This window comes from Panthera tigris, chromosome B4, assembly GCF_018350195.1.
Source record: "Panthera tigris isolate Pti1 chromosome B4, P.tigris_Pti1_mat1.1, whole genome shotgun sequence".
Lineage (NCBI taxonomy): Eukaryota > Metazoa > Chordata > Mammalia > Carnivora > Felidae > Panthera > Panthera tigris.
In genome coordinates, this window is record NC_056666.1 from 12,074,771 (window position 1) to 12,086,827 (window position 12,057).

The 12,057-nt window shown below is 41.9% G+C and overlaps 1 protein-coding gene across 4 annotated transcripts in view; it reads left to right on the forward strand.

The window, feature by feature from the left end:
- MCM10 (minichromosome maintenance 10 replication initiation factor) overlaps window positions 1-12,057 on the forward strand; it is a 43,460-nt gene that overhangs the window by 2,754 nt on the left and 28,649 nt on the right. For 3 of the 4 annotated variants that reach the window (XM_042991069.1, XM_042991070.1, XM_015537164.2), the window contains exons 3-8: window positions 2,719-3,060; window positions 3,839-3,943; window positions 4,521-4,658; window positions 7,306-7,477; window positions 9,099-9,264; window positions 11,269-11,436. In XM_042991069.1, the coding sequence (XP_042847003.1) occupies window positions 2,719-3,060; window positions 3,839-3,943; window positions 4,521-4,658; window positions 7,306-7,477; window positions 9,099-9,264; window positions 11,269-11,436 (1,091 nt within the window). The remainder of the gene's footprint in view (window positions 1-2,718; window positions 3,061-3,838; window positions 3,944-4,520; window positions 4,659-7,305; window positions 7,478-9,098; window positions 9,265-11,268; window positions 11,437-12,057) is intronic. The other variant, XM_042991071.1, reaches the window with a different exon arrangement.

Sequence of the window (12,057 nt, forward strand, 5' to 3'; positions counted from 1 at the left end):
TATAATTATTTGCTATGAGATAGTTATGAAAATAAGTGGTGAGGGGCGCCTGGGTGGCTCAGTCGGTTAGGGGGCCGACTTCAGCTCAGGTCATGATCTTGCGGTCCGTGAGTTCTAGCCCCGTGTTGGGCTCTGTGCTGACAGCTCAGAGCCTGGAGCCTGCTTCATATTCTGTGTCTCCCGCTCTCTGACCCTCCCCTGTTCATGCTCTGTCTCTCCCTGTCTCAAAAATAAATAAACGTTAAAAAAAAAATTAAAAAAAAAAAAAAGAAAGAAAATAAGTGGTGAATGGGTATGTGTCCTCTAAGAAACCGTTGTGTCTAATAAACATTCATTTGGTTGTCACAGTGCTAACAGTTTGGTCCAGTGTGGACGAAATCTGGTCTAGAGAAACACGGTTGCACAACATTCCTGCTTCCATTCTAGTACAGAGAGCAAGATAAGAACAAATAAGTAGGAAGATAATCAGGTAGTTGGTTGGTATGATGGAAGACACTAGAAAGAATTCATATGCCGAGGGGAATGCTCCAGAAGACAGGGAATCATGGGTGATGTGGGGAGGAGAGCTGATGATTATAGGCTGACATCCTTGGGGGGTTGAGAGGAAGAGGGTCCAGTGTATAAATGAAGCAGGGAGGTTGGGTCAGCATAACATGAAGACAGGATTATTGGTGGTGACTGAGTTGAACCGGGCTGGGAGGCATCACAGATTAGCTCTGGGCAACATTTATCATCAGCTATGAGTGGTGTGAACCAAAGCCTCTTCCTGAAGTGTGCTCTCTTCAGCAGCTAAGAACAGGAGAGAGGAAGGCCTCTTGGCTCCCTTGAGGGAATGTGGCAGTCTCACCCAGAGCACAGGGAGCCAGGTCGCCTCTTCTTGCTGTGCCCTCCAGTTTTGCAGTGATTATTGAGCAAGAAATTCCAGCAGATCATTATCTAACTTTAAGCCTTAGACCCTTTCATCAGATTCTAGGCCATGAGTTTGTGCATTGGCTCTTTTCCATCTGGTAAGAGAGTGTAGAGCGGTGTAAAGAATATTGGGTTGCTGGCCTAGAGATCTCCATCCTAAGCCAGGCTCCTGTGCTGACCTGTGTTGCCATATGGTCCTGAACAGACCCTTGATGTCTCTGGACTTTAACTCTTGTCTTTCAGGTGAAGGGGGGCACGGTGCATGAAATATCATTAATGTCTTAAAATGGCTCAGATTTTATAAAGGATTAATACCCAAACAGGGGGGGAAAAAATGGGCACCAAAAGAAAAAGAAAGAAGAAAGAAAGAAAGAAAGAAAGAAGAAATCCTAAGGGCCAATAAATGTAAACAATTCTTTACCTCATGAGATTTCTCTGGAAATGCAAATCAGAACACTGAGATGCCTTTTAAAATCCTCCATCAGACTAGCAAAAAAACTTAAAGTGACATCAGATATTGGTGAGGTGTTAGGGAGAAGTGGCACTGGCATAGTGCTAGTGAGTAATCACTTTGGGAGCGGGTTTGGCCGTATCTGGGCAAGTCGGAAGATGTGCACCCAGCAGCCCAACAATTCCACTCGTGCTAGGTATTCCTGGGAAACTGTCACACGTATGCAAGACATCGTCATGGTTGCTGCAGAGTTTGTGGTGGGAAAGAATTGGAAAAGAATTACCATATAGCCATTGAAAGAAACTAGAACTGTATGTTTTGATTCAGGTCGGTCTTAACATGCAATGTTGAATTAAACCAGGATACAGAGGAATACATACAGTGTGCAACAATTTATGAAAATACTTTATTTTTTACTGTTTGTTTATTTTTGAGAGAGAGACAGAGAGAGAGACAGAGCATGAGCGAAGGAGGGACAGAGAGAGGGAAACACAGAACTCGAAGCAAGCTCCAGGCTCTGAGCTGTCAGCACAGAGCCTGATACCAGGTTCGAACTCACAGACGGTGAGATCATGACCTGAGCTGAAGTAAGACACTTAACCAACTGAGCCAGCCAGGTGTCCCGAAAATATTATAAATCAACCAAATACTCTGTATGGATTATGAATACTTATGTATTTATGTTAAAATTTTGAAAAATGGACTAGACTGATATACCAAAATTAGGATACTTCTTGCAGTAGGGTGTGGAGGCAGTGGTTAGGAATTGTGATAAGATTTGGCATGATAAAAAAAATTCACATATGCACATAAAAAAAACCATATACACATTGAAAAAAAGATTTGGCATGATAAACTATAAACTTTTTTTTTTTTAAGTTTACTTATCTAACGTAAAGGCAAGAAGCAAACATAAATGACTCATTCTGGTTGATGAAATATAAGTACTTTTTATATGGTTGTTTGTACCTTTTCTACATTTGAAATTTTTTTACCCCTCAAACAATTAAAGCCTAAATGCATGTTTAGTGTATTTTTGAGTTATTCCCTTATGGGTTGGATTTCATGGAAGTTGGTATGCAGGAAGTTATCTCACTAGCTGAAGTAGCACAGGGAGAAAGATCAGCCCAGTGAACGGCCCGGTGTGGTCACTATGCAGGTGTTGGCCCCTTTCTCCTTCACCCAGTGCCCTATAAGCACTTGGGAAGAGGAAAGGTGGACAGAAGATCAACAATTTACCAGGCAAAATGGTGAGCCATTTTAAGTGCCTTATTCATGTTGAGTGTTTTAATTAACTGCTTGTCATTAGCAGTTTTTCTCAGGTGGGTTTACTTTCTGTCCTTCGTCTTTTTCCCCAGGGGAGGAAGATGATTTGTCTCTGCTGACTGCATTGCTGGAGGAGAATGAGTCAGCCCTGGACTGTAATTCAGAAGAGAGTCACCGCTTGACCCAGGAAGATCGTGAACCTGATGCATTTGATGAGCTCTTTGATGCAGATGATGATGGTGAATCTTACTCAGAGGAGCCTGCTGATGGAGAAGTGGGAGAGATTGAGGACCGAAAGGAAAATCTGGCCACTCTCTTTGGAGATATGGGGGACTTAACAGATGAAGAAGAAGTTCCCACACCACAGTCAACTAAAAACAGTGTCCCCACTGCTCCTGCTCCCAGTCAAGGGAAAAGTAATCAAGAGTTGCAAGGTGCCCTAACTACTTGCTTTTCTAATTTCTTCATGGTAGACTAGATGGAACCTGACAGTTTTCATCAAAATAGCTGCTGAGTCAAGAGTGGAGATACATGACTTGGCAAAAAAAAAAAAAAAAAGAAAGAAATCGTGGGAGTTAGTAGAGGAGACATTCACAGCCAGCATTTCAGCATGCAGAGGCCAGCTGTAATTTAGTCCCTCCCAGAATGGCTCTAACGTCTTTCGTGCCTGTTACAGAAAAATCTTACCCAGAGACTCCTCTGCATGGGGAGCCAGGGACAAGATGGCAGGCTTCTCCACATTATTTTTGGGCAGGAGACCATTTCTGAACAGAAGCTTTGTGGAGTGCCCTTTTCTTATTCGTGGCATTGTCTCTTATATATTCTGAAATTATAATAAAATTCAGTGGTTTGCTGTTTCTTCTAATGCAAGAACCAGCATTTATTATATTGTATTCAGTTTATGAAATACTAATCACTTTTCTTGATTCCTAAAAACTTGTTAACTGGGGATATGTATCTGTGATATTTGTCAGTAGAACAAATTCATGACTAGCTTAGGTATTAGAGACTTGATTACTGAAAATACAAAGTTTATTTCTCTAAGGGACCTCTTAGTGCAAAAGTTAATGGTGAGTTCTCAGTATGTGATTATATTGTGGCTCTTGGCATTTCAGGGTGAGGGAGTAGACACCAAAAGTAATTCCAGCATTTTTGCCATGTATGATATTTCTTCTGCTCTGGGTCTTAGGTCAATATACTTTTCTTTCCTAGATGAATTAAAGAAGTTGCAAGAGCAGATGAAATCCTTACAAGAACAGCTAAAAATAGCAACAATTACACAGCCTGCAAGTCCAGCCCTTCTGCATAAATCTCCTGGTAATCAGACTGTAATTCTAGGAATAACGTGCATCTCTGTTAGTGAGAAATTATAGGGGCACCTGGGTGGCTCAGTGGGTAAAGCATGCACCTCTTGATTTCAGCTCAGGTCATGATCTTATGGGCTGTGAGTTTAAGCCCTGCATCAAGTTCTGCACTGACAGCGCTGAGCCTGCTTGGGATTCATATTTTCTCTCTCTCCCCCTCCCCCTCCCCCTCCCCCCTCCCTCTCTCCCTCTCTCCCTCTCTCCCTCTCTCCCTCTCTCCCTCTCTCCCTCTCTCCCTCTTTCTCCCTCTTTCTCCCTCTTTCTCCCTCTTTCTCCCTCTTTCTCCCTCCCTCCCTCTTTCTCCCTCCCTCCCTCTTTCTCCCTCCCTCCCTCTTTCTCCCTCCCCTCCTTGCCCCTCCCCTGCTCGTGCTCGCACACATGCATACTTTCTCTCTTTTTCTCAAAAATAAATATTTAAAAGAGAGAAAGAAAAATTATAGCATTACTTCTGCATTCAGCTGCTGGTAAAATAGCCTTTGAGTTCCTTTCTAAATTTTCTTTGTTAATTTCTTTTCCTTTTAATAACATAGCTAAGTCCCCACGTCCCCCTCTGAAGGAGAAGAAAGTTCAAAGAATTCAGGAGTCAACGTGCTTCGCTGCAGAGCTTGATGTCCCTGCTCTACCGAAAACCAAGCGGGTGGCTCGGACTCCGAAGGTTTCACCTGCAGGTACAGTACTCAAGGCCTGCCTGGTTTTTCGCTACTCTGGCTCTGTTTAACATTTATTTATTTTTGAGACAGAGAGAGACAAAGCATGAACGGGGGAGGGTCAGGAAGAGGGAGACACAGAATCTGAAACAGGCCCCAGGCTCTGAGCTGTCAGCACAGAGCCCGACACGGGGCTCGAACTCACGGACCGCGAGATCATGACCTGAGCCAAAGTCGGCTGCTTAACCGACTGAGCCACCCAGGCGCCCCAGTCTGGCTCTGTTTAAAATTCAGTTCATCACTGTCATACCTGCAGGGGACAGCTGGGGGTCTGCCTTAACTGCCCATTGAGAAAAGTAAGTTTGTTTGGGATTGAGAGCCATATGCTCTGTTTTGTAATCTTCCTCTGCATCTTAAAGTGCCCAGAAAACCCTCAGGTGCAGAGTAGGTATTTACTAAAACAACGAATTAAATGTTTTTGAAGCTCTACAGTCCTGTAGTTGAATTGTAGCAAGTATAACCACTGGATTGAGTTCTTGTGCAATCCAGAGATTGAGTCTTCAGGCTTGTGAGTTCAAGGCACAGATTCCTTTTAATGGCCAGGTTTTATTTGAAGTGAAGTTGTATTAAAGCAGAGGGTCCATTCTTTAGAAAAGACTTCTTCTCCAGGAGTAGAGATGTATATTCAAACACCGTTCTAGTTCAGCCCACATATAAGCACGTAGAATTAAACTGGAAAATATTCATAAGTGCTATGTATTGATTTTATTGCACTGCCTCAGTTTGCACATGGTAATAATTCTTTGGAAGATCTCGGGGCTCCTGGGTGGCTCAGGCAGTTAAGCGTCCAGCTTCAGCTCAGGTCATGATCTCACGGTTTGTGAGTTCGAGCCTCACATCAGGCTCTCTGCTGTCAGCGCAGAGCCCACTTTAGATCCTCTGTCTCCCTCTCTCTGCCCCTCCCCTGCTCACATGTGCGCTCTCTGTCTCTCTTAAAAATAAACATTAGGGGTGCCTGGGTGGCTCAGTCTGTTGGGCATCCAACTTCGGCTCAGGTCATAATCTCACGGCTTGTGAGTTCAAGCCCTGCATTGGGCTCTGTGCTGACAGCCCAGAGCCTGGAACCTGCTTCAGATTCTGTGCCTCCCTGTCTCTGTGTCCCTCCCCTGCTTGCACTCTGTCTCTCTCTCAGAAATAAAGATTAAAGAAAAAAAGTTAAAAAAAAATAAACATTAAAAAATATTTAATTAGAGAAAGACAAATATCACATGACTTTACTCATGAGGAATTTAAGATACAAAACAGATGAACATAAGGGAAGGACAATAAAAATAATATAAAAACAGGGAGGGGGACAAAACATAAGAGACTCTTAAGTATGGAGAACAAACAGAGGGTTACTAGAGGGGTTTTAGGAGGGGGGGATGGGCTAAATGGGTAAGGGGCACTAAGGAATCTACTCCTGAAATCATTGTTGCACTATATGTGAACTAACATGGATGTAAATTAAAAAATAAAATAAAATTCAAAGAAGTATATTTAAATATTAAAAAAAATAATTCTTTGGAAGATCTAAGACAGAATGGTCTGGATAACATAGCTCAGAGTAAGCAGCATGCTATTCACCACGTATGTTCAAAAAGGCCCTTTAGAACAGCAGTGGCATGTGACTCTGTAGTAGGGAATAGCAGCCCTGCATGTTCATATTTATTTAACAAAAATTATGTATTCCTTGTATCCGCTTATGAATGGCATCCATCCCTTTAGGATCTTTAACATTACTATGTCATTAGGCAGTGTCCAAAGTTCAGTTTTGAGGGCGTGGGGCATGGGCATGCTTTCTAGAGATTCTCAAGTTCTTGGGTTGCCCTGCTTCCTAGCTTGGGAGCGGTGATCCAAAGTCTTTTGAGGGTAAACAACACAGTCTTATTTAAGAGAGAGTGAAATTGTATTAAGGAAAAATATCCAGGTTTTCTGACCTTCAGGAACATTATCAAATGCTTCTAAAATAAGAATAGTAACCACATCAGGGATGTTTAATGCAAGCAAGTCAGTAGAATACCTTGGTCCCCCTAGATCCGCCTGCCCCACCCTGTAAATAAAATGAAATGGAACCAAATGGAATGAGATGAAACCAGAAACAAAAGGGAGTTAACTTCGCATTTTCTTCAGGTAGAAAGTTGATCTGTACACAAATCACTAATCATTGGTCCCTGAAGGAGGGCTCTTACTCCCTTATGCAATCTACCACAGTGCTCTGTGTATAGGGAATGCTCAATGTCATTGCACAAAGGAACTCTGTTTCAGAGCTGCACTGTAATATAGCCACCACTAGCCACGTGTGACTATTTACATTTATATTAGTTTAAGTAAAATTAGACATTCATTTCTTTAGAAGCACTAATCAATTTTAAGTACTTATGGCCACATGTGGCTTGTGGCCACCATACCAGACAGCATGGGTATAAAACATTTCCATGGTCTCAGGAAGTTCTTTCAGACTGCACTGCAGAGATTTGGAGGGTAGTACAGAAATGGTCTTGTGGGCTTCCTTTGTTCTCTCAAAATTTGGTTATTGCATATTGATTTAAAAAGAATTCTATAAAAACAAATTTTGTAGGGGTTAGTGTGATTTTCCTTTCACTTAATTTTTATGTTAATTTTTTAGAGCCCAAAAGTTTGTCTTCAGGGACGACAAGTACACTTTCCCAACCACTCCGAACTACTCCTGGAAACAAACCTAGTGGGTTGACCAGAGATCACAGCGCAGGGACCCCCAGGAGTTCTGGAGAACCGCAGACCGTGATCTGTGTGGAAGCCTTCTCGGGCCTGAGACTCAGGTCAGTACTTGTAAAGGCCTCTCACTCTGTTCTCATGCCCCACTAGATGCCTTGTCCTCCTTCCCGAGGACTGAGCCTTCTACAAACCATGTATTTGTACAGCAGATCCACTTAACACCAACAGCTCTTGAACTTGGCAAAACTTGGCAGTAAAACTAACCATAACGTACAGTATAGTTGGCATGTGAAATATTTAAAGAAGACTTTTTCATGTTTACATGGTGAGTAAAAGATAATGCATCTGTAAAAAGGAAATGGGCAAATAAATAATAGTGTACGTAATCAGAAACAGTGATAGAGACTGTTTTTAAATACATAAAGGTGTTCACAGTTTAACCAGGATCGTAGTATCTTGTAATTAGTGTTAAGAAAAATACCTGTGCTCTTTTTCTTTCTAATAACTTTCAAGGCACGTTTATGTCCTTTGCTTCGGTTGTGTGGGGAGATTAAGATTCTCTGTTAAAATAGGAATAAATCCCAGGATCAGTTCAGTTCAGAGCCCGGACTTTTAAGTCTTCTGTGCCCCCCATCACTAGTCCATTGCAGCTCCACAAACACTTCTGTCGAAGCCCAGGGCAGGGCAATAATCCTTACGCTGAGACCAGATTGCTTTTAGTACAGTCCATCTGAGTAGCTAGGTGCTATCCTAGAACACCTAACCCTTGTCAATCTAAACTAAAACTGCTAAGATCTTAAATTACACGTTACTGAGCGGTGGCTGGGAGGCAGGTAGGTGCCACCACACCGTAGATGTGTATTTAAAGACTCCATACTCTCCAAAATCTGAAGAAAGTACTCAAGTGTTTTAATGACACCTGGGACATGTGGGATGGAATACAGTAAAAGCTGTGGTTCTCACTGAGGGCGCTGCAAGGTTTTTTCCAAGGTACACGTCCCCCTACCGAGATGATCCTGTCCACTGCAACAGGTTCTTGGTTGAAATCCCCCACAGATGAAGATGTTGTGAGTGTGAGTGCGCTGTGCCCGTAAATTGAAGTGGGTAGACAAAGTCAGAACCACTCAGCCAGAGCTCCTGAGTGGGCTGCAGATTTAGGGGATCACACAGTTGTTGGAGTCTCATTAGGAATAAGAATATATTAATCGAAGCCTTGGTTTATTGTTCTCTGAAAATGTTGATGAAATTTAAATATCTTATTTTGTAATCTCAACTTATGATTTTGTATTAAACTCAGAGATCACTTTTAAAAGAATATTGTAACATACATTATAATGTATAAGAAAAAGAGTGTATGATCTTTCTTGTTTTCTATATAAGCTCCACTTCTCTATCGAAGGAAGCACAAACCTAGCTTTAAGAATTACCTTATTTTTATTGATCTGCCATAAAAATCTTTGCCTTGGGGGCGCCTGGCTGGCTCAGTTGGAAGAGCAAGCGACTCTCGATTTTGGGGTCGTGAGTTGGAGCCCTGTGTCACACATGGTGCCTACTTAAAAAAACAAACCATCTTTGCTTTGCCCATACTACATAACTAAACCTCCCTGAGAGCCGAGACTTCAGAGAAGATCTCTGTCCATAACATCTCTTCTTACCAAACTGCTACAGTGCCAGGGAATCTCTTATTAGAATAATAATCTAATAATTGCTGGTGTCTTGACCCAGGCGGCCTCGAGTGTCCTCCACAGAGATGAACAAGAAAATGATTGGCCGAAAACTGATCAGACTTTCTCAGCTCAAGGAAAAGATGGCAAGTGAGAAGCTGGAAGAAATAGACTGGGTGACTTTTGGGGTTATATTGAAGAAAATCACTCCACAGAGTTGTAATAGTGTAAGCATCTTACTGATTTCTTAGCTGCTCAATCACAAACTAACAGTGGGGACTCATGTTCTTGATTTTTCTAGCCCAAGCCCATCAGTATTTCATTTTGAAATAGCTGCTCATAAGTTCCCAGATTGCCTCACCTTTGTTGGGATTGCTGTCTGAGAGGGATGTATGTGGAGAATGCCCTACTTATAGAAGATCTGGTTGTAGAGGGTCCTTGGGCTTTTCATTGTATTGTTTTTGCTGCATCTCACTTGTCATTGTTTTTGTGGTACATGTGGGTTGCCCCAGTGACGGTGTCCTCCTGCTTATGGAGCAGAGGCTGAGCACAGACTCTCTGGACAGCCTGACTGGAAGTAAGAGGGCAACTGCAGAAATTCTGAAATTGCCGTCCTTGTGAGCACAGTGAATATTACAAGAAATCTAACAAGTTCTAAAATCGCAGTTGACTGAGGCATAACAAGATTATCTTGTGGCATGGCGAGTCACAAGATCTGGGTTCTAAGCCTCATTCTCCCTTTAACTATGTGGACTTAGGTTTACCTTTAATCTTTGAGGACTTCCATGTGCTTATTTTTTAGAGGAAGGAACTGGCTTTTGATTCTATCAGAATTCTCTTCCACCTCTCAAAATACTATGATCATGGTCATTACTGATTTCTTTCTCTTAATTGAGATCTTGGACAACCTTGGATTTTTCTACAAGGCCTGGCCTCCTCGACAACGAGTTGACTTTCAGATTAGTGAGTCCTTCTCTAGCCCTATTACTGTCGAGTTGAACGTGAACACGTCTGGTTCATTTGATTAGGTTCTGAATTGTGTCATAAGTGGCTATGATGACATTGAAAGGCATTGTACAAATCCATGGGAAAATAGAACACTCAAATCCAGTCAGTGGCTCACCATAACCTATAACCACACCCACTCTGGGTTGCCTCTGAAATAGCTTGATTGTGTATTGAAATTATTTTGTTTTAAAAAAAAAAATCTGAAAGTGGAAGTTGTTACAGTCAGCATTTTGAGTTCCATTTCTTCAGATACATGATAATGCTTTTGAAATTTGACCCTTCAACATAGCCAGTTGTCATTAAATGAGGCTTTTGTTTTTCTTCTAAACTAGGCAAGGATTTTAATAGCATAGAGCTGATACTTCCTTATTAATGTTAATAATATCATCAGTGATAAATAGTAGATCCTCTAAATTTATATCAGTAAGTTATTAAATGGTAGTGCCACTACTTCCAGTGGTCCTTTTCACACTGTGTGTGTAGTTAGAAAGGCGGTACTATCCCATTGAGTACTTAGACCTGAGAACTAGAGGCTTCACTAACACATAGGCCATTGGCTTGCCTGACTTCACCTTCATTTCTAAAATGAGAACAGCAGGGGCACCTGGGTGGCTCAGTCAGTTAAGCATCTGACATCAACTCAGGTCATGATCTCATAGTTCATGAGTTCAAGCCCTGTGTCAGGCTCTGTGCTGATAGCTCAGATTCTGGAGCCTTCTTCAGATTCTGTGTCTCCCTCTTCCTCTGTACCTCCCCTGCTCATGCTCTATCTCTCTCTCTCGAAAATAAACATTTAAAAAAAAAATGAAAGAGAGGTAATAAATACTAAAGCCTAGAGAGAGGATTAATTTATAATTAGCAGACATTCTCAAGATTATATACTCAGGATGGGTATATTTATATATTTTTCCACAATAGAGCACTTATACATGGAGACAGTATAGCCCATTGTGCAAAACTTAGTAAAAATAAGGGGCGCCTGGATGGTTCAGTCAGTTGAGCTTCCGACTCCGGCTCAGGTCATGATCTCGTACTCCAGGGGTTTGAGCCCAGCATCGGGCTCTGTGCTGACAGCTCGGAGCCTGATGCCTACTTGGCGGATTCTGCGTCTCCCTCTCTCTCTGCCCCTCCCCCCACTCGTGTTCTGTCTCTCAAAAATAAATAGAACGTTAAAATTTTTCAAAAAATTTTTTAGTAAAAATAAGAATAAATATTTGTTCCAGGGGAAAACATTTAGTATCTGGCGACTGAATGATCTCCGTGACCTGACGCGGTACGTGTCGTTGTTCTTGTTTGGAGAAGTTCACAAACAACTCTGGAAGACTGAACAGGGTACTGTCATAGGGTTGCTCAACGCGAACCCCATGAAGCCCAGGGATGGTTCTGAGGAGGTAAAAATCTGTTTCCATGGTTTTCTTTCTTTGTTGTTTTGTTTTTGGTTTTTTTTTTGGTCTTTGCAGCTTAGCCAAGTTTTAGGAGAAACATTTTGTGACTGGTCCACCCCTGCATATTGAGTCATACTTTTATGTTCCACTCATCTGGTTTTTTGTTCTTTACCCACCAATATTCTGAATTTCTACCTACTCTTAAGTGTTTCATAATTTAAATCTTATCTTTCCAAATTAGTTTCAAGATTCCTGGAGTGTTTTTGAATTATTATGTTCAGATCTCCTTAGATCTCTCCCATAGATTTCAGTGGCTGCATCAAGAGGGTAGGATTTTATAGGGGAGGGGACTTGGCTCCATTCATTAGTACAGCTGTAGCTGCAGCTCAGAATCAGTGAGGTCATCTTCTCAAGCAGCAGGAGAGCAAACCGAGATCTCCTGCGAACAGGAGCAGGCCTTCTCTCCACCTGACCGGCAAAAAGCATCATTTTGTTGTTACTACATATTATCTTTAATATAATACCAGAGAGTGAGAGGCAAAGTTACTTCTTTCCTTTCACCAGAGAATGGCAACAAATCTTCATCTGTTGGTTCAGAAGTATTTGGCTACAAGTAACAAAAACTTC